The following is a 27,222-nucleotide window of genomic DNA, read 5'->3' on the forward strand; positions in this document are numbered from 1 at the left end:
GTCCCTGCCAAGCAGAGAGCCCGATGCGGGGCTCGATCCCAGGACCCTGGGATCATGACCTGAGCCGAAGGCAGAGGCTTTAACCCACTGAGCCACCCAGGCGCCCCAAAATGGGCTTTTTTTTACAGTACCGTTCCAACACTGGACTTAACACTAGTCTTCTTCCTCAAAGTTTCCTTAAGTCAATAACTAATCTTTTCATAAACTGTATTTTTATACTTAATTGCTTAAACTTTGTCTTTATACATACTATTAATTCTTAAAACTTAGATGTTGATTCCCTAGGGCACCAGTGTAGTTAAGTGTCTGAATCTTGATTTCAGCTCAGGTTGTGATCTCAGGGTAGTGAGATCGAGCCCCACTTTGGGCGCTGTGCTCAGAAGGGAGTCTGCTGGAGAGTCTCTGTTCCCATTCCCCCCTCTGTCCCTTCCCCTACTCACATGAGTGTGTGCTCTCTCTCAAATAAATCTTAAAAAAAAAAAAAAGAAAAGATGGTGGTTGCTTTTGGATATCACAGATTTTACTACTAGGCTTCAAGGGTCTTGCGGCCAGCTCTCTTAGGTTCACAGTAAGGCTATGTTCCATGGACAGTAGTGACAGTGCAAGTGAGGATTACAAAACAGAATGCCACCACCACACGTTTTTACCTCATTCACAGACAGAACTGGAAGGTTGGTCCTGGATGGCTGCCTGGTCCTTGATGCTTTTAGTGGTCTCTTGATTTGCGGAAAGTCTTGTTTAGGAACTAGTGTTTCCGTTGATGGAGATGAGTAATGCCGCTCTAATATTTTTATAAACCACTTAGAACCTAAGAGATTTGGTCTGTGAGTCACTTTCCTGTGAGTACCAAAAGATTTCCTGGTTGGAAGGTGCATTTTTTCATCCTGGCGATGCGCAGCATTTAATGGAGAGAGTATGCTTGTATTTGAGATTTTCGGACTCATTTCCAGGACCGGGGACTTACTCAAACCACCAGCTGCTGTCTCAGGAAAGAACAAATCCAAGTTCTGACTTCTCACCACGGTGCTGCATGTTGTAGTCTCAAATTCTTTCTGTGGCTTTAGTGTTCGGTGGACAAGTCTTTGGCACTGACATATTTTTGATAAAATACAGTGAGATCCGGCCAGGGCTCTGAACAGTCTGGCTGACATTACCACATCCCAAGCTAAAAGAAAAAGAATTCGAAGTTCAAAGTGTTTTTTTTTCTGCATGTTTTCAAATATATACAATATTTTCCTAGGTACTAAAAATATTTCTGTAAAAACATTTGCAAAACAAATATACCTTAACCTAAGTCTAGTAAAAGAATGAGGTTAAAAAAGTAAATACAAGTGTAATTACAACCTAGGCTTTTCCAAGTCCAAAGACAACATGATAACCACTGTGCTATATTACCTACCTCTAGAAGGAAAAGAACCAGGGCGAGTCACAGCCATGTTTAGAAGCTACTGCCTCTAAAATATCTCAAAAGCTGGAATTCCATGTTTAGTTCTAGTCCAAGTAGCTATTATAGTTCACCTTAAATTAGTACTACTCTTTGCCAGTTGAACCAGTGGGTTTTGAAGAAACGAATTATAAAAAATTTTAGAAATTTGTATACACTGGTTCTCCCCTATTCTCTTCTACAAAATTCTTACCTTGGAAACTAAAGACTGCCTTCATACAGGCCACGCAAAGCACTAAGACAACGCAAAAGGAAGAGGACAAACAAGTAGTGTGTTTTCTCTCTGTCTTTGTAGAGGAAGACAGATGTAGCATTTAAGGTGTCCGACACACACACACAAAATTTAGGTTTTGTTAAAAATTGGGCCACATCTCAGGAAAGTGAAATTTTAATTGCACAAACTACATTTAAAGGTTAAAAGTATATTAGATTGTTAATTACTCTAAAAGCTCTCCATAAGCTTTGTGTGTTATCACCAACTACAACCTCATATGCTCGGTGTCAAGCATTCCACTCCGAACTCCATGTCTGGTCTTTAAAAACGCACTCCTCTTCCTCATTTCCCACAACGCTTCAACCCCAACAGGACCAAACAACTCAAGGATCCAAACAGCCTGTTAGTGCCCCTCGTTCCCCACTCCTCACTTCTGCCACGCTCAGTAGACATTCTGTGGTCTACCGCCTCTCTTTCCCCCACATACCTCGAATCGCTTGCATCCCTTTCTCTCCCACATGCCCATGTGACATCACATCCACCGAAATTAAATGTAATTCACCTAATATGTGCCTGCCTCTGAACGTGGCCATAGACAACCAACCAACTAACCAACCAAGCCAACTGGTCTCACTTTAAAATCATGGCCGCCTCCTTCAGGAACGCCTTTCACAGTGCTCAACACCCATAACCCATTTCCCTACCAGAGTCTACTCTGTGCTCTCTCCTCATACCTCCACTGCCTCCTCTTCCCTTCTCATTCTTGAAAGACCTTGCTTCCTCTTTCATGGACAGAACAGAAGAGAATTTCCACAAGCTCTCACCATGATCCACCTGCCCAATGACTGCTTCTGTGCCTATGTATTTGGTCTTCCCTTCCGCTGCCACAGATGAGTTGCCCATGGTCCCACCAGGAACCAGGTCCTCCATGTGCACACCAAGTCTCAGCCCTTCCTGCCTCTAGCAGGAATGGTTAAACCCTCCTTTCCTCTTTCGCGCTATTTGTTTTTCCTTCTTTCCAGCATATATATATATATGCTGAAAAGAAGTCTTAATATATGTATGTATATATATGTATATATGTATATACATTAAGACTTTATGTATACACATATATATATAAAATATATATATATGTGTATACATAAAGTCTTAAAATACATATGTTTTAAGACTTTATCTATCCCAGAGAGAAAGAGAGCAGGAGTAAGAGCAGAGGGAGAGAGACAAGCAGACTCCACGCTGAGCACAGAGCCTAATGCAGGGCTTGATCTCAGGACCCTGAGCCGAAACCTAGAGTCAGATGCTTAACTGACTGAGCCACTCAGGTGCCCCTTTCCAGAATATTCTTATTAGCATATGACTATGCTTTAATATTTCTCTATCTTATAAAAACAACTCTCCCCTGATCCCATCTTTCCCTCCATACACTATACCTTTGCTCTCAGTTCCTTCCTTTAGAAGTTTTATTAACTATCTCTAACTCCTCTAATTTTCTTGAATCCACTTCAATCAGGCTATCATCCCTACCACTTCGCCAAAACTCCCTTGGCAAGGCCACCAATGAGTTCCATATTTCTAAGTCCAGTGGTCACTTCCATCTTCGTTTTAACTGACTTACTGGCACTCCACCCTCCTATTCCACTTGGCTTCTGGGATAGGACACTGGCCATTTTCCTCCTACCTCATTGGTTGTAACTTCCATCTCTTTTGTGTTTTCCTATCCCCTCAACAATCAAAAGCACCACGGCTCAGTACTTGAGCCACTTTTCTTCTCTATTCTCAGCTCCTTATATGCAACCTACACATTGATGAATAGCAAATATTTATTCCTAAGTCAATATGATGAATAGCAAATATTTATTCTTAACCCACTCTGATAAGCATGAAAAACACAACATGCTTAAAACTGAGCTTCTGAAATCTTCCCACAAGTTCTATTCTTCCCACAGTCTTCCCCACTCACAAAATAGCAATTATATTCTTATCTTTGCTAAAGGCAAAAACCTACAATCCACCTTGCCTTTTCATTCCTCATACCCAGTATGTCAGCAAATCCCACTGGCTTTATTTGCACCAGGTCTGGACCGACACTGCTACCACCCTGGTCTAAGCTGCTGTCTTTCCCATGATTATTGTAATAGCCACCTAACGGGTCTCCCTGCCTCTATTCTTTGTCTCCTGCAGATTCTTCTCAACACAGCAACAAAAGCAACCCTTCGAAGACCTATGCCAGATCACATCTTTCTTCTTGCACCAAATTTCATGCTGCCCTCTCCTCTTACTTGAAATAAAAGCCAAAGACCTTAAAATGGATGCATGGTCCTACATTCTCCGACCTTTTATCTCCACCTTAACACCTTAACACCTGCTACAGCTCTATGCCTTGCTCATTTTGCTCCAGTCACTCTGGATCTTGGTATTTCTTTGTACTGGCTGCTCCTTATCCTCTTCTGAGAATCTATAAGGCTCATTCTCTCACTGCCTTCAGATCTTTGCTCCAACAGATCCCACCCAGCAAAGTCTTCCCAAACCACTTCATTTAAAATGCACAACTATCTACCTCTCCTGTTTATTTTTCTACTGCATTGAACATCGCTTGAATGCCTTGTATTTCTAATTTGTAAACTCATACAACAAAGATGAACTGAGTTCCTACCATGTGCCAGACTTTGTCCCAACTGCCAATACGCATGAAAATAAAACAGACAAAAATCCTTGACTTTTGAAACTTACATCACACTGGAGATGACAGAGCATAAACTGGGTGAGTAAAATATATGTTAAGCAGTGACAAAGCCAGGGGCGCCTGGATGGCTCAAGGTCAGTGGAGCCTGGGGCTCTTGATCTCCAGGCTGTGAGTTTGAGCCCCAGGTTGGGTGTAGAGATTATAAATAAATAAATAAATAAATACTTTTAAAAAATAGTGACAAAGCTAAAGGAGAAAACAGAAGAGGAAAGCACAGATTTCGCTCTCCCTTCCGTAGAATGTAAATTTCTTGAGGACAAGACTTGTCTTCCTTCCATGCTGTGTCTTCTGTGATCACAGAAGTGCCCAGTATACAGCAGGTATTCAACTCCTATTTTCTGAATGAAATACAAGGCAGCTACTCAGTTACTGGGCACATTTCCTACTTCTTAACAGTAGTATTAAATAAGAAAACAGTATCAGCCAGGTTACGATTCAACGGATAAGGGGCGCTAATCTTTGGGAGCATGCCTTCCAATTCCGTAAGCTCATTTTTTTTTTTTTTTAATCTTTGCGGTAAGCGTTATGCACTGGCTCAGAAAAACGTTCAGTAAGGGCTTATGGATTGCGTGCTTTTCCACTCCCAGCTAAGTCGATCAAAGACCACCGCAGCGGTTCCGGCGAAACCTGTGACCCGAGCGGTTCAGAGTGGCCGGGATCAAAGGTGAGGACCGCTGTAAGGGCCCGTACAAGTTGGCTAGGGAAAGGTCGTGCACTAACCTCTCCGACGGAAAAGAAGAGGGACGTGCCAGGCGCACAAGCTTCCGCGACCCGGCTGCAGGTCAGATACAAAGCCGTCCCCAAACCTCCCGCTTTCCGCAGCCTGCACTGCAGCTCCGGCGACCCTCCCTACGCCCGCACTGCGCAGACGCGCAGCACCCCAGGCCCGGCAGAGCGTGAGCCGCCGGGTGCACGTGACTGCCGGACCACGTGATCCGCGTCGCCGCGACCTTTTCCGCTCCGTAGTGCCTGGTACCTCCCGGTCCCTGCTTGCTTCCGCCTCCGCCCGCTTCCTTATTCCGCTGCTGTCGTCGCCCTCAGCTGTCCCCGCCCTCGTCCCCGGAAGATGTCGCTCTCCAGCCCTGCCGGCCGTTGTTTGTCTCTTGCACGGGCACCAAATAAAGTTTCTTCATTCAAACGCATTTTTTTTAACCCATGCCCCGCCCTTTCTCAGCCCCTCCTTGGCGCCGGAACCGCCTATCTCGCGGCAGCGGTGCGACGTGAGCGTCGGCGCCGGCACCGGCGCGGCGGAGGTGATGGCAGCGCCCCCGGCGTCTCTCTCGGGACGGGACGAGGGGTTCGTGTCTCTTTCCTCGCCCAGTCCCTCCGCTGCTCTTCTTCTCCCCGCTTCTGCGGAAAGCCGGGCCTCGTCGGGAACGTCTGGGTAGCCATCAGGGGAGTTGCGGCGGGCCGGGGGCGCCCGGTCCGGTCGTTGGGCCCCGCTCCCTGGCGCCCTGGCTCCGCTCTCTCCTCCCGGCGGGGAGCGAGGCGGCCCGGGCAGGGGGCCGAGCCCTCTGGCTGCGGCTGCCCGCCGGGCTCCGGGCTCGGATCGGCTTCCAGCCTTCTCCCTGGCTGCTGGGAGCGGACGACGCACCCCGCCGAAATCCTCGGGTCACCCCGCTTCTGTCTCCTGTCCTTGTTCAGGCCTTTTAGTAGGCTTATGTTATAATTTATGGCCAACAGTTAACTTGTGATCGGATGCTGCTGTTTCGTTTTGTTTTACTCGTGACGGTCGTGAGAGTTTGTGCCTCCTCTCGCCCCGCTTTCAGGGTGTTAGAGCGGCATGGCTTTAATCATCTTTTATTTATTTCCTTTAATAAACGCACTTTCGGAGGCCTCCTTTTTCTGCAGAAGTTAGGAATCTCGGATTTACTGAGAAATGTTTCTTCCTATTGCCGTTGAGATTAATTCGTGATCTCACTATCAGTGCCTGGAGGTTCTCGCTTTTTACGTGTCATATCACGGATTTCTAGATAAAAGTTGTGGGTGACCATAAAAAATAAGTATTTGTATAAATTGGATGGCGAAATTTGTATTTTGAGATACGTCTTGCAAAATGTTGCCCCCCAAAAAAGGGGGGAGGGGGGTAACTAGAGGAAATTGACCTTAACGGGAGTAGGTTGAAGCTGGAGAGGCACCAATGGCCCAAAACTTGAGCAGGCACTCATTCAGTCATGCAAAATAGAAGGGAGTGTGTGGAACCTTAAATTTTGAGCTCTAGGTTCCTCTGGCTCTACCTTAGGCCTGGCCTCGGACTTTACCTTCCCAGATGCAGTTCTTTGAGGAAACTTTGAGGAAATTTAGTACTGTTGACCTTTAAACAAGGTGGGGGTGGGTGGAGGTTAGGGCCCCGACACCCCTCCTTTCCTCTTTTTTTGGAAAATCTGCATATAACTTCCGACTCTCCCAAAACCTAACTACTTAATATATTTTGTGTCTGGTGATCTGAAGATATAAATGAACTGATCAGCTAAGTTTTGTGCTCTAAAAATGCACAGAATTTCATCACTTCCTGAAGTCTTTTTTCTAGCTGAATGATATGCATTTGCTTAAAAATTAATTATATATAAAATGATAATCTATAAATCTTGATTTTTGTATGCCTAACATCCAGAGTACTGTAGTTTTTTTTTTTTTTTTTTTTTTTTTAATGCAAGTATGCTCAAGTTTTTCCTCCAGATTTTTTCATTCTTTGACAATTCTGGAAACTCTTCTAATTTTTTGGTTGGGAGAGTGCAATGGTAACATGCCTTAATTTTTGTGGGGGCAGAGTAGGATGGATAGAGTCATTGTGCAGGTAGAGAAGGCAGGAGAGAAAACCTTTGAAGAGAATTAAAATGGGCTAAGAATATAGACTAAGAGAAAAGCTGGTTTATAAATATCTTTTATTCCTCATGTTCTAGCACATTAGAGGCTTTTGCCTCATTCATCTAAGTATGTGAAGCCACTTAGTAATAAACCCAGAACAAGAGCCTGTTTGAAGTTTAGTATAAATTATTTTATCCTATTTTTTTTTTAAGGATAAATCCTTTTTCTGTCCTATCACATTGTTAAGTCAGTTTCTGAGTCAAGAAAATAAAAGGAAGAGAATGGGAAAGATAAGAATCATGGAACAGTCTGAAGGAGAATCTGGGACTAGAAGCACCAAGAATGTTTAGCTTTCATAACATGTAACACCAGAGAAGTTTTCGGATTTTCCTGTCTTAATATAATAGTCAGACAATGGTGGCTTACTTTATAATGCTTGTAAGAAAAGGAATTTTAATTCAAATGAAACTGGAAGATGGCCAGTCTGCTGGTATTAACACTAAGTAATATACTATGTATGTGACTCTCTTTTCTAGATCGTTTGCGTACCTTACAATTAAAGACAGAATACCACAGATCTTAACCAAGGCTATTGATACATTGCATCGACATAAAAATGAATTTTTTGAAAAACATGGAGAGGTAATACTGTGTTTTCACTTTAATTTTTTGTTAACTCTAATAGAAACACAATAGTAGTTTTCCATCTTTGGTAAGGATCATTCCTCCCCTAGAGAAGAGCTCTGGTTCCTTAGAAGAACCTGAAACAAACAAAAAAGGCAGAATGGGTAGGACAGGATAATGTGTGTGTTCTTTGGTTTTCAACTTAAGAATTCTGAATTTCAGTGTTTATAATTTTTTGTAAAAGACATAAAATGTAGCTTTGAAATCTAGTATTTTTTTTCTTTCTTTAGGACCTTAAAAATGTGTTATCCTAGAGGACTTATTCCTATATAAATTAATTATTTACCTATATAAGCTATATATTTAGATTATTCACATATTTTTAAGCATTTAAAAATTTTTTCATGTTTCTGCAGAAAGGCACAGAAGCTGAAAAGAAAGCAATTTCTCTTCTTTCTAAATTACGAAATGAATTGCAAACAGATAAACCAATAATCCCTTTTGTTGAGAAGTTTGTTGATACTGACGTATGGAATCAGTACCTAGAATATCAACAGAGTCTTTTAAATGAAAATGATGGAAAACCCAGGTGGTTTTACTCACCTTGGTTGTATGTAGAATGCTACATGTATCGTAGAATTCATGAAGCAATTATCCAGAGGTAAGTATATAACAAATAATAAATGTTAAGATGACTTGATGCTTTTTTGAAATTATAAAATGATATGTTTAAAAATAAAAACCAGTGGAAGCCGGAATTCAGTTCAGCAGATATTAACGGCAGTATCGGATGTTTCTGCAAATGTTACTGATATAATAGATTCTTGGCAGTTATAACCCAATTGCCAGAATTGATGTAAGGTGAAGTATTAGAGGGTGCCTGGTTGGCTCAGTCAGTACAGCATGCCACTCTTGATCTCAGGGTTGTAAATTCCATCCCCACATCTGTTATTGAGATTATTAAAAATGAAATATTATAAAAGATACAATATCTGAAGTGGGAGCTTAAGATTAAACACTTTAATTTTAAGAATTAAAAATCCTTACGAAGACTTACTTTTAGAGTAAAACAAATTGTATTGAGCAAAAAGTGTTAATTTGAAAAAATTATTTCGGTGAAACAAGATAGGACAAAGGAAGCATATTTTGTTTATAAAAAAGATAATATGTCAGTTATTTTGGGGTAAGAAGTCAACAGAACACTGAATCACAACAGTGTTTTTTGCACTATCTTCATTAATTTTTAGCCCTTTTTTGATGGCTAGAATGGAGACAGACTTTAAAAATTAAACACATATCAAAATCACTTTTTATAGGCTTGTTTATACTAATTTAATTTTTCCTAGGAAAATTCTGATACGGAATTGATTTAGAGAGTAGAAGAAAATGTAATGTGGATCATCCTTTTAGGTCACTGGTTCCAAAACTACAGGTTTGCTAGATAAGAGGAATTCTTTGGAAGCTGTCCCTAAAAATAGGAAAGAATAATTAAAAGCAATTGATCAAACTAGCACTAATAGTAAAATAAATTATTTGGGGAAACAATTTGAGTGTATTCGTTAGCTTTTTCTGTTTTAATCTTTAGAAATTATTTTTTAAATTAAAATTCTTTTTTAAGATTTTATTTAGTTTTAGAGAGAAAGAGCGCAAGTGTGAGGGGCAGAGTTAGAGGGAGAGAATCTCAAGCCGACTCTGTGCTCAGCAGGGGCTCGACGCAGGGCTTGATTCCAGGGTCCTGGGATCATGACCTGAGCCGAAACTAAGAGTCAGATGCTCAACTAACTGCACCACCCAGGCACCCCTAGAATCTATTTTTTAAAGTCACAACTTATTTTTGCTGAATAAGTGTATTTAATTAAATTAATTGATCGTGTCTCACCCTGCACCCACTGTTGAATAAACAAACATATTTTAAAACTTTTGCCCTGAAAGCAAAATACGCTCTCAAATATCTGGTACATGGGAGGCATCTGAGCGAGACGATAGCCACTACTGGAGCTGTCGTGTATTGAACACCAGCTGGGTTCCAGTGACTGCAGCCCAGTGAAGTGTAGCATTCTATGGTTTCCGCTGAGGAAATCGAGGTCTGATGCTGCTAATCGGTTGCCCAGGGTTACACGGCTAGTCAGTGGTGTAGCCAGTACTTGACCCTGGTCTATGTAAATCAGCTTAGAGCCCTCATTAAACCATCTTTTTCCAAGTAGTGGATTTGGATGTCTGTCAAGGACTAAGGTGAGTGAAATTCTGGCTGATGGTTTCATAATTCTGGAAAACATCCATGGTATGAACCAAAGCTGCTGAAGTGTTGAAACATGGGGTGGCTCCCTGCACGGGGTTGGAGGGGTTTGAAAGTTAGAAAGGTAAAAGGAATGTGTTTCTGAGTTTGATTTTAGAGGTAGATTGGTTTCAGAATTAAAAAATACTAGGGTGGAAGTTTATAAACCTGGCTACACATTTATAACCCAGTTGGGGAGGACTTTTTTTTAACATGAAGGGTTTGAAATCTTTATTAAAATAAATTCTGGTGGTTTAATTTGTCTGCGGTGGGGCCTGGGCAGCGGTTTTCTTTCCATGCCTCGGAGAGATTCTGCACATCCTGCCTGGATTGATGGGCACAGGTTCAGGAACAGCTTGTTAAAAGGGGTCAAGGGACAATTTAGCTTTAAGTTGCAGGAACAAGGATGTTAGTCATGAATGTGGAACTCTCCTCAGGTGATCCCTGTGGCAGACGCTCAAAGTCAGGGAATTTTTATCAGAACTCGGGTTTTAGGTCAGTGTAAGGAAGAAATATCCTGTAGTAGAACTGGTACTGAAAGTTTTTACATGTCCATTTCTTTTTTTTTTTTTTAAAGATTTTATTTATTTATTTGACAGAGATCATAAGTAGGCAGAGAGTCAGGCAGAGAGAGAGGGGAAGCAGGCTCCCTGCTGAGCAGAGAGCCCAATGCAGGACTTGATCCCAGGGACCCTGAGACCATGACCTGAGCCGAAAGCAGAGGCTTTAGCCCACTGAGCCACCCAGGCACCCCTGAATGTCCGTTTCATAGGTGGAATTCCTGTGCTGGGCCAGTGATAGCTCCAGTGACTAAGAAGGGTCTTGACTTTTCTAGAATCACAAAGTACTATTATCTTTAAGACAAGTTTATGTTGATTTTGTCCCCTATGGAGAAATATACTTAAAATTTTCTTTGTCAAGGTGTATGTTTTAGTTTATATCAGTGTTAAATGGTTGAGTAATCTAAATTAAGACTCAAAATGTCAGCCATATGCAAAATTTAAATATATTAAGTAAATATACTTCAGATATTGAAAAATGAAAGTATGGAGAAAACAGACATTTTACGACTTTTATTAAAGTATAATATGCATCCAGAACATATCTTAAGTGTTCGGCAGTCTTTACCCGAATGCGCTTATGTCCCAAGCACCCAGATCAAGAGGCAGAATCCTCGCATATGGCCCCTTTTGGTCCTTCCATTCCTGCCCCTCAAGGATAACACTATCCTGACCTGCGTTAGTTTTGCCTGTTTAAACTGCATTTAAATGAGGTTATATCGGATATAATTTTATGTCCGGCTTTTTCCATTCAGCGTTATGTTGGCGAGATTCATCCATATTGTTCCATATAAACACGAATCCTTTGCATTGCTGTATCGTATTGTGTTATATGAATATATTACAGTGTGTTTATTCTATTGTTGATGGATATTTGAGTAGCTCCCAGTTCAGGGTTTATGAAGAATGCGGCTACAAACCTTCGAACACATGTTTTTCGTGAGCAGACTGCTGTATTTCTGTCGGGTGTGCATCTAAGAGTGAATAACTGGGTCATAGATTACGCACATGTACAGCTTTAGTGGATTCTAAAATAGCAAACATTTTTAAAATCAGAAATCATATATATGTTTACTCTTAAATACAAGGAATAAGGCTCATATTTGTTTTTTTTTTTAAAGATTTTATTTATTTGACAGAAAAATGTAGCGAGAGAGGGAACACAAGCAGGGGGATAGGGAGGGGGAGAAGCAGGCTTCCCACCGAGCAGGAGTCTGGTGGGCGGGCTCGATCCCAGGACCCCGGGATCACGACCTGAGCCAGGGGCAGATGCTTAACGACTGAGCCACCCAGGTGCCCCAAGGCTCATTCTTAATACGAGGTGTGGCTTTGATGATTTTATTAATAAAACATTAGAACAAGGATTGGCAAACTTTTCCTGTAAAGGGCAGGATAGTAAACATTTTAGACTCTGGGGGCCACGTGGTCTTTTTGCAGCTGCTCAGCTCTGTCCTTGCCATGCAAACCAGCCACAGGCAGTACGTAAATGAAGAAGTGTGGCTGTGCTTCAATAACATGTTCTTTGTGGACATGAAATTTAAATTTCATATTTCATAAAATATTCTTTTTTCAACCATTCAGCAATATAAAAATTGTTCTTAGCTTACAGGTGATACAAGAACAGGTGGTCGGCCACACTGGGTCTGCGAGCTAGTTTGCTGACCCTACACTTGAACCAGTGCTTCCAAATAATTTTTATCTTTTTAAGTCACCTTGAGAGACTGATTTGTTTCAGTAATGCCTTCATTGCCAAAAACATCTTTTAATTCTCTGGAACCTCTTTCAGAGCCAGTGTACAGCCTAAAAAAATTAGCCTCACTATTTTTTAGTTGTTACTCACTTTTGATTAAAAACAATCTATTACTCCATTTGATTTACACACATCATTCTGCTGAAGTTGCTCTGAGTGACTTTGGCTCCAAACTCCAAAGGATAAGGATGTGCTGTCACTGATAGGACATTCAATAATGTGCCACAAGTTCTAAAGAAAATTCTAGAAGTGCTTTGAGGAATAGCAGCATCCTTGGAATAAGGATGTAGCTTCCCAGGGAGACTGGAAGGAGATAGCAATTCAGAGGATGTATAAATTATGGTATGTGTTTGTTTTTTAAGTCAGTCCCACATCAGTCACATTGTTTTTGTCATAAGGTAGATGACCCTTGGAAAAAGTTGCTACTTAAGAAGATCAGGTGATCTGAATGTCTTTTGTGTTTGGTTCTATAAAGTGTCCGATGTTCTTATTTATACCTTGCTAGTTATGTTGTTCTTAGGCCAGTATTAATATTATTTGATCCCTCATAGGATAGCATAAAGCCCCAACACATACATCACCATTGGTCAAAACCCAAAAAACTATATATATATATATATATATATATATATATATATATATATATGGTCAAAATTTGTTATAATAAAATTGACATTAATATTTTCTGATTTCGCTTAAGTAGTTGTTGGGTTCCCATAGTACTTTGTTTGACTCAATTGGTAATTGCCATATTGTGTTCAAATATTGATATCTATATGTTTGTTTCGTGGAACCCTGCCACACTTAACACCAAGAAAATGTTTGTTCAACTGAATTATCTTGAAATGTTGTTTCTTTCTACTTTTGCTCTGGAAACCCTAACTGGATAAATAATTATTGATACATCACTATAATTATTTCAAATTCCAGTAAAATACTTGATTAGGGAACTTCTGACAGTGAACTAAAATGACTTTGGGGATTTATTTTGTGTAATTTGATCAAATCGATTTATTTTATGTAATTTGATAATTATTCATTTTTCTGTAACTTGATTTATTTATTTTTTAAAGATTTTATTTGTTTATTTGACAAAGATCACAAGTAGGCAGAGAGGCAGGCAGAGAGAGAAGAGGAAGCAGGCTCCCTGCTGAGCAGAGAGCCCGATTCGGGGCTCGATCCCAGGACCCTGGGACCATGACCTGAGCCGAAGGCAGAGACTTAACCCACTGAGCCAACCAGGCGCCCCTTGATTTATGTTTGATACAGTTTCTGTTACCAGTGATTTTTGAGATTAGCTGCTTCTACTCTCTTTTCTTTAAAAAACTGCAATTACCCAAATGTTAAAAAAAAAAGATACAGAGTTCTATAAATGTTTCTCCTATATGTTTTTCTCCTCCTATAGTCCACCAATTGATGACTTCGATGTATTTAAAGAATCAAAAGACCAAAATTTCTTTGAGTCACGGGAATCTATCATTGCTTTGTGTACTCACCTACAAGAGGTGGTAACAGCCATCGAAGACCTGGATGAAAATCAGCTGAAAGACGAATTTTTCAGACTTCTTCAGGTAAACATGATAATTAATCTCCTGAGTATATTTGTGTGTTTAAACAGTTAAAAAATAAAGTGGCCTTGATTTAACAACAGAGCACGTGTATATATTGTCATTGAACTTATAATCATTTTTTATCATTTTAACAATAGTGTTATTCAGGAGCTGAAAATCCACTTAATCTCTGAAAACGAGTTTTGAAATCTCTTCAGCTGGAGGTGATTTTAGTGGCACACCAGTCCTCTGGCTTCCTAGCCTCGGTCATTCTTGAGAGAGTACTTCACAGTCATTTGGTCGGCCTAGGTTGACTTGGACTTGAATGCTGGTTCTGTTACTTATTTGTGTTGGACCTGAGGCAAGTGACCTCATGTCTCTGAGCTACAGTTTTCTCATCTGTTAGATGAGGATGGCACTGTATACCTCGTGAGAATGGAAGCAGATGCAGTCGCGTCAGCCTGGAGCACAGAGCCTAGGACAGCCAGCCTGCTGTCACCATCAGGTGGTCAGTGGCCTGTTTAATACGGTTTTATTACATTTCTTCATCAGTCTTGCATTAAGTTCAGTTTTTCCCATTCTCATTCGAACACATCCATGAGATGTGTTATTAGAATCAGAACTATTTGAAAATGTGGGGTTTTACACTGCAGTATCCCCAGCCCTCATCTCCCAGAAAAAGTTAGAAACATTTCCAGAAAAAGGTGCTCTTAGGAAATGCCACGAAGAGCGATAAAGCAGGGCGGGAGAATGGGGATGTTGGGGGAGATGCAGGGGTGCAGTTTTAACTGGAGCTGCCAGGGAAGGACCCCAGAAGGTGACGGGAAAGTTACAAAGCAGGTGAGGGGAGTGGGTCACATGCAGGTCTGGGGGAGCGTGCCTGCCAGGGGACCCGAGGTGGGAAACTGGTGGGTGTGTGAGGGAAGTTGCAAGGGGATTTTGCAGGACGCGATCGAGGTGACGGGCCTGGAAGGGCCTCGTAAGCAAAGGTAAGATTTTGGTTTTTACTTACACACTTTACTTAAACACTGTTAGAGGGTTTTCATCAGAGGAGTAACAAGGATTGATTTGTTACAAGGATTACTTCTCAGGACACACTGACGGGGTACAAGGCTGGACGGGGAAGTCTGTTATTTAAATTAAAAAAAATTTTTTTTAAAGATTTTATTTATTTATTTGGCAGAGATGACAAGCAGGCAGAGAGGCAGGCAGAGAGAGAGGGGGGAAGCAGGCTCCCCACTGAGTAGAGAGCCCGACGTGGGGCTCGATCCCAGGACCCCGGGATCATGACCCGAGCTTAAGGCAGAGGCTTAACCCACTGAGCCACCCAGGCGCCCCAAGGGGAAGTCTGTTATTAACGTGACTCAGGGAGGGATGATTGGACCAAGAAGAGGTGTTAAATGTCCCTAGTATTCTGAAAATACTTTGAAAGTAGAGACTGCAGAATCCTGATAAAACTCTGAGGGCAAGCAGAGTAAGCTGCGTGATGATTAAGAGGGAAAGGCTTATTTAGAGTTCGGAAGAAAAGTTGTCGGTATTATTAATAAGCCTGCTTATTTCCCCCAGTTGGAATTGTCCCTTATGCTTAGTTTAGAATTAAGAAAAGAAAGAAGAAAAGCAGTAATATGTCCGCCCTTACCCGTAGCTGGCCCATCGTGTCGGGGACAGTCTTTGAGGAGGTCTTTGTCCCGCGAGTATATTAAGTTGTGAAGAAAAAGGAATAAGCACTTTGTTTTCTGTCATTGAATGTGGGTGGCCAAGTAAAGGAGGCCAGAGTCGCCTTCCGTTAGTACTCATGACGACCAGCAAGTTCACCTCCTGCAAGAAACCAAGGTATTTTAGTTTGCAGGGAAGGTTGATCTGTTTTTAGAAGCCCACCGTCCACACGAACATTTCAACGCCTGCTCTGTTGAACTGGATGCTGGGCCTGTGAAGGGGAGAAAAACAGACAGTCCTTGCTATGGTAGAAGTTGTAATCTCAAGGGACTTCTGACAGTCAAGTAATGGCAGGACTCAACGTGGAATTACAAACTGGAAGGTGGTGTGAAGGAAACGTGGGCGGCGGACAGAGACCCTGAGGTCGGCTGAGGGGTGCCGCCACCCACATGGTTGGGTTTCTGCATCAGATGGACATTTACTATGTAAGCCTCGCACTTAAAAACATCCATTCATCTGTCTTTTTTTAAAAAATAATATTCTTAGAATGTGCATTTTCGTCTTTGAATCACCCAAGAGTAGAGTCTGTTTTGGCTCGTATTTATGGAGTATTGGGTGTGTTAGGTTAAACACACAATAAAACACATGACAGTATCATGTCCCCTCTCACAGTACCTCTACCAGGTAAGTGCTGTTATGTCATTTTTCCACTGTGGGACCTGAGCCTTCAGGAGCATAAGTACTTTACCAATAGCTGTTAACTGGAAATGCTGGGATTTGAACCCATGTCTGTTTGAGTCTAGAGCATGTACTCCTAAACACGTCATTTAATGACAGCTTAAAGGGGCTCTGTACCATTTTGGATGGGTCTTTAGTAGACATCAGCTTGCCCAATTTCTTTTTCAAGTAAGAGACCTAAATCCTGGAGAGTTTGCCTGGGCCCAAGATTATACAACTAGTAAAAGAAACAGCAGTTTGGGGAGGAATGTGAGGGAACAGGGAAATTACTTTTCTCTTGACTTTGGATTTTTAAATACACTTTGTAACCTCTTTTTACAGTGCGATCATATTCTAATATCTGCAAGATGAAAATCATTCTGATTTAAGCTGTACAAAGCCGTACAGATCGTTAACATCATTCAAACTAGTTTTTTTTTTAATTATTACATAGTGACCAATTAAATGTTTCATTGTCTTAACCTTGTTTGTACATCATGATGGGAACAGAATCTTGGTGTTATTAGAGAAGTTGTAGATCTGATGGATATTTTATGTTAAGCATGTTGTAGAAATAAATTTTATGAATAGTTCTAGCAACCCCCCCCTTCCCCCAACATTTTATACAATGGAGTTTTTGTCATTTATTCAAAAGAAAAGTGAAAGTTTTGTACTTTTTCTTTTTCAGATTTCACTGTGGGGGAATAAGTGTGATCTGTCTCTATCAGGCGGGGACACCAGTTCTCAGAAAACCAATATAATTAATTCTTTGGAGGAACTAAAACCTTTGATTTTAGTTAATGACATGGAACATCTTTGGTCACTGCTTACCAACTGCAAGAAAACAAGAGAAAAAGCGTCTATTACCAGAGTAGATATCGTCTTGGATAATTCTGGGTTTGAACTTGTTACAGATTTAGTTTTAGCTGACTTTTTGTTGTCCTCGCAACTGGCTACTGAGATCCATTTTTATGGAAAAACGATTCCGTGGTTTGTGTCTGATACTACTATCCATGATTTTAACTGGTTAATTGAACAAATGAAAGAGTCTGATTATAAGTGCATGTCCAAGTGTGGGGCTGCCTGGGAAACCTATATTAACATGGGCAGGTGGGTTTACCAGGATCATATATTTTGGACTCTGCCTCATGAATTCTGCGTCATGTCTCAGGTTGCTCCTGACCTGTATGCTGAACTACAGAAGGCACATTTAATTTTATTCAAGGGTGATTTGAACTATAGGAAGTTGACAGGCGATAGGAAGTGGGAATTTACTGTTCCATTTCATCAGGCCTTGAATGGCTTCCACCCTGCCCCTCTCTGCGGCATACGGACATTAAAAGCTGAGATCCAGGTTGGGCTACGGCCGGGGCAGGCGGAACAGTACATGGCCTCTGAGCCCAACTGGCTGACCACTGGCAAGTATGGGGTATTGCAGTTCGATGGTCCACTCTGACTTGCTTTAAGAAGTCTTAGGTTGTGTAGGGAGAGATGACAGACACTTAGCGTCCCCCAAAGGAGCGTGTGCATTTAGTCCCAAGGCTGCTGTGCATCGGCTCTGGGGAGCGTGGCTTCTCAGTGTTCATTTCCATACGCTCTGGATGCTCTTCTGTTTGGGCTTTTAGCCCCACTCATTGGGCAGTAGAGGGATTGAGCTACTTATAGGTATTTATGTTTATGTTGGAATTTTAGTAACTTATTTCAAGTTAAATGCATAATTTCAAGTGATTTTAATGAACTTACTTTTAATTGGTCAGAAAGTAAAATATAAGACCGTTCTGCCTTTAAAGTTAGTTAACATTCTTTTAATGCTATGCTGCATGGTACTTAATATTCTAGGAAGCATGGGATTTTATTTAATTTGTTTTGGAGCTCTAGAACTAAGGGCTCCGTGAAGACAAACATCTTCAATGAAACAGGCTTTGAAAAGAGAGGCATTTCTTAGAACTGTGATACTTGAACAATGGAAGTAAAGATTACCTCATAAGTTAATTCTAAATTTTGTTCTCCTTGAACTTTATTTCATTTTAAATAACCTGTTTAATTTGCACGCATTTGTATTTTAAGTGACCTGTGGGATGGATAGCGGGAAACCCAAAATTGAACAGAATGTAACAAATGGTATTGGAGAACTGACACCTTTTATGTTCTATTTGTGATATCCATCACCAACCGAAATATATTATTTTAATACATAAGTGCTTTAAATGAACAGGTTTTTAGATTGTTCTGCAGTTTTTTTAAAAAATGCTTTAGATAGAAAAGATTCTTGTCATTGAATTTGGAGTACTAAGTTAATTGTTTATATGCTTACCCATTTTTTTTGATGACCACTAGATAGTAAAGACTCTTAAGTTTCAGTCAGTTTGTTTTGAAACTGAAATCGGTAATAAACCTGGAAATGTTTCCTTGATGATATAATAAAATGAATTATACTAAAAATCTTTCTGGTTTCATTTTCCAGTGGGAGAAAGTCAAGAAGGGAAGGTTAAATATGAGGTCTATGTAATAAAGAAACGGAATGTGTATTATACATGTTGCCAAAGCAGTTCTTAAAGTCGCTTATTGATGAGGTTATCATCAGTGTCCTTGCTAAGTGTTTTTAAGACGTTTTGTAAAATGTTTATATAAAGCTGAACATTTTGAATTTACTCTTATCTACATATGTTCCTGTTTTAAACGTTGTTATTAAAATACTGAGCATATTAGAATTGTTTGTAGACACTTGACGTTAGTTAGAACATGACTGTACACGTTTATTGACTTAATAGCCACAGTGTGAGCTATGGTGTAATGTATTACAGTTTACAGAGCAATGGATTTCTATCTGTTTTCATCATGTTTGATCAAGAACATGAAATTGGGATTTGTGAAGAAATAGTTCACCCCCTCCCATAAGCACAAGGAAGCAAATGAGCAAGCAAGGAAAGTGGCCCCGTGGGAGAGGAAGTCGGTTCAAGATGGACTTCTTAAAAAATGCTTAGCAGGGTTAGGACCCACCTGTAGTTTACCCAGTTGACTTTTTAAAAAAGATTTTATTTACTTATTTGACAGGTAAATCACAAGTAGGCAGAGAGGCAGGCAGAGAGAGGGGGAAGCAGGTTCCCTGCTGAGCAGAGAGCCTGATACGGGGCTCGATCCCAGGACCCTGAGATCCTGACCTGAGCCGAAGGGAGAGGCTTAACACACTGAGCCCCCCCTAGGTGCCCCGACTTTTTTTTTTTCAGTTGAAGTTTAGTTGGCATGCAATATTACATTCGGTTCCAGTGTACAGCATAGTGACTGGACAAGTCCGTACATTATGCTGTGCTCAGCAAGGGTATAGCTACTGTCGGTCACCAGATGAGGCTATCACAACACCTTTCATCCCGGTGACTTGTTCATTCCCTAAATGGAAGCCTGTATCTCCCACTCTCCTTCACCCAATTTACCCATCCTCCTGCCCCCCTCCCCTCTGGCAAACCAGCAGTTCGTTCTCTGTATTTGAGAACAACTTTTGTTGTTGTTGGTTTTTAGATTCCACACATAAGTGAAATCCTGTGGTATTTGTCTTTCTCTGAATTTCACGTAGCGTAATACCACTCATCCATGTTGTTGCAAATGGCAAGATCCTATTTATTTTTTTCTTTTTTTATGGCTAATACTGTGTGTGTGTGTGTGTGTGTGTGTGTCTGTGTGTTTATTACACCCTGGTCCAGTCATCCATTCAGTGGACAAGGGTTGTTTCCATATCTTGGTTATTGTAAATAATGCTGCAGTAAACAGGGGTGCATATATATACCTTTTTGAGTTTGTTTCCTTATTCTTTGGATAAATACCTAGTAGTGGAATTACTGGGTGTATTCTATTTCTATTTTTTTAATTGTTTGAGGAACGTCCATACTAAACTGGCCGTACCAGTTCACATTCCCACCACAGCACACGAGAGTTCCTTTTTCTTGTTTTTGAATTGTTTAAAAACCAGCTTCCTTGAGATAAAATTCACATGTAATTCATCCATTTTTTTTTTTTAATTTTCTGTATTTATTTGAGAGAGAGCAGAGAGGGAGAGAGAGAGAGAGAGAGAGAGAAGCAGGCTCCCCGCTGAGCAGAGAGCCCATTGCAGGGCTCGATCCCAGGACCCTGAGATCATGACCTGAGCTGAAGGCAGAGGCTTAACCCACTGAGCCACTCAGGTGCCCCTCTTTTTACTTTCTTGATGGCATTATTTATAGCACTAAAGTTTTCTATTTTAATGAAATCCTTTTACCTATTTTTTCTTTCTTGCAAAGCCTTGGTTTTTAAACTACTTCTTAACATCCCCTTCAGGGCCACTGAAGTGAGAGAAACACCCAATGGTTAAGGCTCTGCCTACAGCTTCTGCTCTCCCCTTGTTTCAATCCAGCAGGTTTGGCCCTTCTTTGTTTGGCAGAGCTCCGGCGTAGGAGAATGGGGAAAGCTGAGGCTCTGGAGTCCACTGGGTGTGGGGTTGATGTCAGGAAACTTTTCCCAAATTAGTGCCTGCAATGATTTCAACTGCTGAAACCATACTTGCTTAAGTATGAAGTAATTCCTGGATAAAGCAGCCATTACATTTCATGCAATACATTTTTATCAAGACATAGACCCAGTATCTTATACATATTATATATATACATTTATATTTTAAGATTTTTAAAAAGATTTTATTTATTTATTTGACAGACAGAAATTACAAGTAGTCAGAAAGGCAGGCAGAGAGAGAGGGGGAAGCAGGCTCCCCGCTGAGCAGAGAGCCTGATGTGGGGCTCCATCCCAGGACCCTGAGATCATGACCTGAGCTGAAAGCAGAGGCTTAACCCATTGAGTCACCCAGGTGCCCCTATATTTTAAGATTTTATTTATTTATTTGACAGAGACACAACGAGAGAAGGAACACAAGCAGGAGGAGTGGGAGAGGGAGAAGCACGCTTTCCACAGAGCAGGGGGCCCCATGTGGGGCTCGATCCCAGTATCCTAAGATCGTGACCTGAGCCGAAAGCAGACGCTTAACAACTGAGCCACCCAGGCGCCCCGTGTATCTTATATATATCATGATGGAAATATGGATGATGAACAAGTAAAATTAGGGGAGGGTGGTGGTTTATACTTTATGTGTTTATGTTACTTTCTAAACAACAAATGGACAAGATTTGTTGGGGGTGATGCAGCTTTTATTCCTACAATTTGAGGCAGTATTTTGTGTTGGATAAAATGCAGTAATGTTTTTGAATCTTTAACAAGCCCAAACCCATGTTGTTCAACCTCAAGGTCATGTTTCTATAAAAGAAATCCCACCACAAAATACAATCTTAACATAGTCCAAACTCTTACATTTTAAGAAAACTTCAGAGTGGATCAAAGATGTGATTCAGAGTTATACTAAAAATTAAAATTCCTGGGGCGCCTGAGTGGCTCAGTGGGTTAAGCCGCTGCCTTCGGCTCGGGTCATGATCTCAGGGTCCTGGGATCGAGCCCCGCATCGGGTGCTCTGCTCAGCGGGGAGCCTGCTTCCTCCTCTCTCTCTGCCTGCCTCTCTGCCTGCTTGTGATCTCTCTCTGTCAAATAAATAAATCAAATCTTAAAAAAAAATAAAAAATAAAAATTCCTTCTGCCACCCATTTTTCTAACAGTTCTTTCTGCCCAAAAGCCCACTGAGTCTTGTTTGGGAGCCTCTTCCTCCATAAAATTTTCTTCTCCCCTCTACTTTTTTTCCCCCCTTTCCTGACCTGGGGGTAGGGCTTGGGGAGACTGAATACTTCTACACCTGCATGTCTTATTACCTGAATAAAGCATTAATGTGGGGCACCTGGGTGGCTCAGTTGTTAAGCATCTGCCTTCGGCTCAGGTCACGATCCTAGGTCATGATTTCCTCTCTTGCTGTCTCTCTCTCTGTGTCAAATAAATAAATAAAATATTTAAATAAAAAGCATTAATGTAATGTCTGCCATGGTAAGTAATCAGTAATACCTTGAAATTATAGAAAATGAATAAAGCAGAGGGAAAAAATGGGAAAAACAAGAACATAATCTTAGCAACTTCAAATACCCGTATTGATTTTTATGTACATATTTCTTTTTTATTAACATATAATGTATTACTTGTATGTATGTACTTCTGAGTTTTTCTCCATATTTAGACATGTTTTACATATCTAAGATAAAGAAGGATCATACTGTCTGAAAAAAATTTTTTTTAAATTGTGAAGTATTTTTCCAACTCCTGAAGTTTTTATCTGGTTAATTGGTTTTGTTGTTATTGTTGTCATTTTACTTTTTTCTAATTTGCTCATTAGTTCCTGCTGGAAAGATAGAAGTTTTGTCGAAGGTTTTGTTTTTTCCCTTGGAAAGCAGTGTGGCCTGGGACTTGGTAATGGCATGGGACGAATAAATACTGCATTTCTAATCCCTGGTCGTCTGTAAATCATGTGACCTGTCACATTCTCACAATTTTACTGGAAAAAGAAAAGTTATTTCTGGTCAGCTTGAAGTTACATTCAATCTCAAATCCAAAGTCCCCAAGGAAAAGGAGTCATGCAGGGATATTAGCGTTCTAGCACCCTCTAGTGGCCACCTGGTGTTCTGTAAAACCTGATTATTTTCCCTTGGTAATCGGTAGACAGGTAGATGCTGTTGTGAGAGGATCATCAGGTTAAGCTAAATCATCCCTTAGAGACCACCATTCACATTATTCTTCCTTTCTGATTTTCTTTGGTGGGTCACGTTCCCTCTTTCCAGTTTCTTTAGTATCCACTCCATTTTCAGACCTTTTAGAAAATAAGAGGAAAAATCATTAATACAGAAGTCTTTTCTAAAGTGTTGAATCCCATTAATTGTACATTTCTTGGGGCAGCTACCCAGTCTGGCTTCTGCATATCTGTCCTACACATGGTTGGGGCAATGAATGACTGATTGATAGGGGATGAAGTTTAGCATTGCAAATAATTGCTTAAACCTCTGAAGTAATGCTATTTACACTGAAGTCTAAAGGATGAAATGGGTCTGTTAGCCTGGTCATTTAGATCAAATAGTACTTGTTGAATGAATAAAAAAGTATATATTATATAATTGGGAGTTTTCCATTAATATATGCATCTTTGAATACTGCTTTATTCCTTCAATATTATATTGCGGTCAATTTCTAATTGTTAAAAATTCTTCAATAATGTGATTTTTAAAATTTTTATTTACACTCATAGTAAACATGTATTGTATTATTAGTTTGAAGGGTAGAATTTAGTGATTCATTGTTTGCATATAATACCCAGTGCTCATTACATCAAGTGCCCTCCTTAATACCCATCACCCAATTGCCCCATTCCCTACCCTCCTCCCCTCCAGGAACCTCAGTGTGTTTCCCAGAGTTCAGTGTCTCTTATGGTTTGCCTCCCTCTATTTTCAACTTATTTTATTTTTCCTTTCCTTCCCCTATGTTCATCTGTCTTGTTTCTTAAATTCCATATGTAAGTGAAATTGTATGGTATTTGTCTTTCTTTGACATATCTCGCTTAGTGTCATACCTTCTAGTTCCATCTACATTGTTGCCAAGGCGTGATTTCATCCTTTCTGATGGCCAAGTAATATCCCATTGCATATATGTATCATCTCCTCTTTATCTGTTCATCTGTTGATGGACCTCTGGGCTCTTTCCATACCTGGTTATTGTGGTTATTGCCGCTATAAACATTGGGGTGCATGTGCCCCTTTGAATCACTGTGCTTGTATCCTTTGGATAAATGCCTTGTAGTTCAATGGCTGGGTCATAGAGTATTTCTATTTTTAACTTTCTGAGGAAGCTCCATGCTGTTTTCCAGAGTGGCTGTACTAGTTTGCATTCCCCCCAACAGTGTAAAGAGGCTTCCCCTTTCTCTACATCCTCGCCAACGTCTGTCATTTCCTGAATTGTTAATATTAGCCATTCTGACAGTTGTGAGGTGGTATCTCATTGTGGTTTTGATTTGTGTTTCCCTAACGCTGACTGATGTTGAACTTTTTTTTTATGTGCCTGTTAGCCATTTGTATGTCTTCTTTGGAGAAATGTCTGTTTGTGCCTGCTGGCCATTTCTTGACTGGATTATTTGTTTTTTGGGTGTTGAGTTTGTTAAGTTCTTTATAGAGTTTGGATACTAGCCCTTTATCTGATATGTCACTTGCAAATATCTTCTCCCATTCCATAGGTTGCCTTTCAGTTTTGTTGACTGTTTCCTTGGCTGTGCAAAAGCTTTTTACCCTAATGAAGTCCCAGTAGTTCATTTTTGCTTTCATTCCTTTTGCCTCAAAAATGTGATTTTTAATGGCTACAAGCATTTCATCATAGAGCTAGATTATATTCTCTTTTGCTATGTAGACTGTTCAAACTTTTGCTATTAAAAGAGATTCTGAATGAACATCTTTGGACGACTAACTCCCGTTAAGACTTGCAAGTCTTTAGTAACTGCAAATCATTTGAAGCTACCCAATTATTTGGTCCTCCTAGAATAGTGTTTGTATTAGATTTATAGCCCCAAACCCTCAATATTGAGAAACTGCTTGATGTGAGAAGGGAGGTCTCTTTTTTTTGGTTACGTTTTAAAAAAAGAAGATTATTTATTTATTTATTAGAGAGAGAGAGAGAGAGAGAATGAGAGAGAGAGAGAGCACAAGAAGGGGGGAGTGTCAGAGGGAGAAGCAGACTCCCTGCCGAGCAGCGAGCCCGATATGGGACTTGATCCCTGGACTCCAGGATCATGATCCAAGCCGAAGGCAGTCGCTTCATTAACTGAGCCACCCAGGTGCCCCTATTTTTTTTTTTTTTAAATTCCTGCCATATATCATGACTTTCAATTCTTTTGAGTTCAATACAAAGTTTAGGCACAAGGGGGAGATCCTTTAGCATAGTAAAGTGGCTGAATTTCCTCCTGTGCTATTTAGCACAGAGATTTCAGCAAGAAAAATTGGCAGAGCATAATTTTCATTGTTGACTGCACACATTCTTGTGGTTTCAGCTTTAAAATCATTACAGTGGAGCACGGCTCCTGGTGTCTGCCATGGTAAAATGCAGTAAGGTCGATGACAAAAAATTATGTCCTCATTCCTTTCTTGGCTGAAATTTTATGTATACATATAATACTTGCAACAAATATTATAGTGGTTTATCATAGAATTATATCAAAATAGATGAGAAAATAGAATTATAACTCAGAGAAAGTTAAAAAAATAGAATTTTGTTAACAATCTAGAAAAGTCATGCTAGAAAAACTTTGTAAGAAAATGAAAATAATTGCTTTCCATTCATTTAACCTTTACTTGAAGAGAAAAAGGACACTATGTTTGTTTCCTTATTTGTTAATTTTAATATAGCAGATTAATTTTTAAAAAAGATTTTATTTATTTATTTATTAAGCTTTTATTTTATGTATTAGACAGAGAGACAGTGAGAGAGGGATCACAAGCAGAGGGAGTGCGAGGGAGAAGCAGGCTTCCCTCTGAGCAGGGAGCCCAATGTGGGGCTCAATCCCAGGACCCTGGGATCATGACCCCAGCTGAAGGCAGCCACCTAACTATTAAGCCACCAGGTGCCCCAGGAAATTAATTTTTACAGTGATTCAGAAAATTTAAAGTAACTAATATTCTAATTGTACCTTACATGTAAGAATATATGAGTTAGGGGCACCTGGGTGGCTCAGTGGGTTAAAGCCTCTGCCTTCGGCTCGGGTCGTGATCTCAGGGTCCTGGGATCGAGCCCCACATCAGGCTCTCTGTTCAGCAGGTATCTGCTTTCCCCCACCTCTCTGCCTGCTGCTCTGCCTACATGTGATCTCTGTCTGTCAAATAAATAAATAAATTCTTAAAAAAAAAAAGAATATACAAGTTAGGGAGCACCTGGGTGGCTCTGTCGGTTAAATGACCAACTCTTGATTTCAATTTAGGGCATGATCTCAGCGGGTGTGAGATTGAGCCTTGGGATGGGCTGGGCTCTGTGCTCAGTGCGGTGTCTGCTGGAAATTCTCTTTCTCCCTCTACCACTGCCCCTCAACCCACACCCCCAGCTCCACCCCGTACATGCTCTCTCTAAAAAAAAAAAAAAAAAAAAAGAAAGAAAGATATAAATTGGGCGTATTACGGCTTCAATGCAGAAATTTTTCAGGTGGTATCCAAGAGGTTCATCAGACATATCCAGGCAGTCTGTAAGCTTGTCCGGGAAAAAGTTTCATCCTCATTTTCATTAATCCTGAATTGAAATTTAGTATTTCCTTCAATTTTTTATGTCAGTTGTAAATTTTTTAATGGTTTGATGATTTTTAATGATTTGTAATTGCAGCAGTATTGGCAAAAAAGTTTTAAAAGGTCCATATTCAGTCTCAGTTTTTCAGCTTATTCCTTTTCATGTTATTCTATATTTATACAGTTGCAATTATAATGAGCTCATTTTTAGGTTTTTACATGGCTTCCTAAAGCATTTCCTTTGTTTTTGTATATGGGCCACAAACGAGCAATATTAGCAATATTACCAGTCCCTATGTCACCCGTGGAAATCATAGATCTTTTCGTATTATATAACACTCGTTTCAGCCATCTTGAATTATTGTTTCATCATTATGTCAAAAATTAAGACATTTATTTGGGGAAGTTGATGGCACAAAAACAGTTAAGAACACCAGCTCTTATTGTTCTTCTTTCCCACCAATTTGTCTCCTTTCTTTTTCATAAAGCTGGTGGAAGATGTGACTGGATTTATTTTTGTAGGGTTTTTGTGTGTGTTTTTTTTTTTTTTTTTGGCAAAGAAGAAACTCATTGTACTGTATTTTTTTCTTCCCATCTCAATCTTCACTTAATGCCAATCATCTATTATCCAGCTTGGTACCTTCCAGGGGTCCTTAAAAAAAATAAAAGGGAAGTG

The 27,222-nt window shown here is 40.3% G+C and overlaps 2 protein-coding genes across 2 annotated transcripts in view; one reads left to right on the forward strand and one right to left on the reverse strand.

Annotated features, from left to right (window-relative positions):
- RMND1 (required for meiotic nuclear division 1 homolog) overlaps window positions 1-5,228 on the reverse strand; it is a 41,852-nt gene extending 36,624 nt beyond the window's left edge. The window contains exons 1-2 of the mRNA XM_032836364.1: window positions 5,128-5,228; window positions 648-1,165 (exon numbers count right to left, since the gene is read on the reverse strand). Of these exons, the coding sequence (XP_032692255.1) occupies window positions 648-1,151 (504 nt within the window). The 5' untranslated portion in view covers window positions 1,152-1,165; window positions 5,128-5,228. The remainder of the gene's footprint in view (window positions 1-647; window positions 1,166-5,127) is intronic.
- A 420-nt stretch (window positions 5,229-5,648) lies between these two features.
- Window positions 5,649-18,789, forward strand: ARMT1 (acidic residue methyltransferase 1). The gene is made up of 5 exons (XM_032836366.1): window positions 5,649-5,704; window positions 7,752-7,857; window positions 8,256-8,500; window positions 13,830-13,995; window positions 17,036-18,789. Exons 1-5 carry the CDS (start codon window positions 5,664-5,666, stop codon window positions 17,801-17,803), a joined length of 1,326 nt encoding a protein of 441 aa, XP_032692257.1. The 5' UTR covers window positions 5,649-5,663; the 3' UTR covers window positions 17,804-18,789.
- The last annotated feature ends 8,433 nt before the right edge of the window (window positions 18,790-27,222 follow it).

The sequence above is a fragment of the Lontra canadensis genome, unplaced genomic scaffold (genome assembly GCF_010015895.1).
Source record: "Lontra canadensis isolate GAN:19392208 unplaced genomic scaffold, GSC_riverotter_1.0 scaffold92, whole genome shotgun sequence".
NCBI lineage: Eukaryota > Metazoa > Chordata > Mammalia > Carnivora > Mustelidae > Lontra > Lontra canadensis.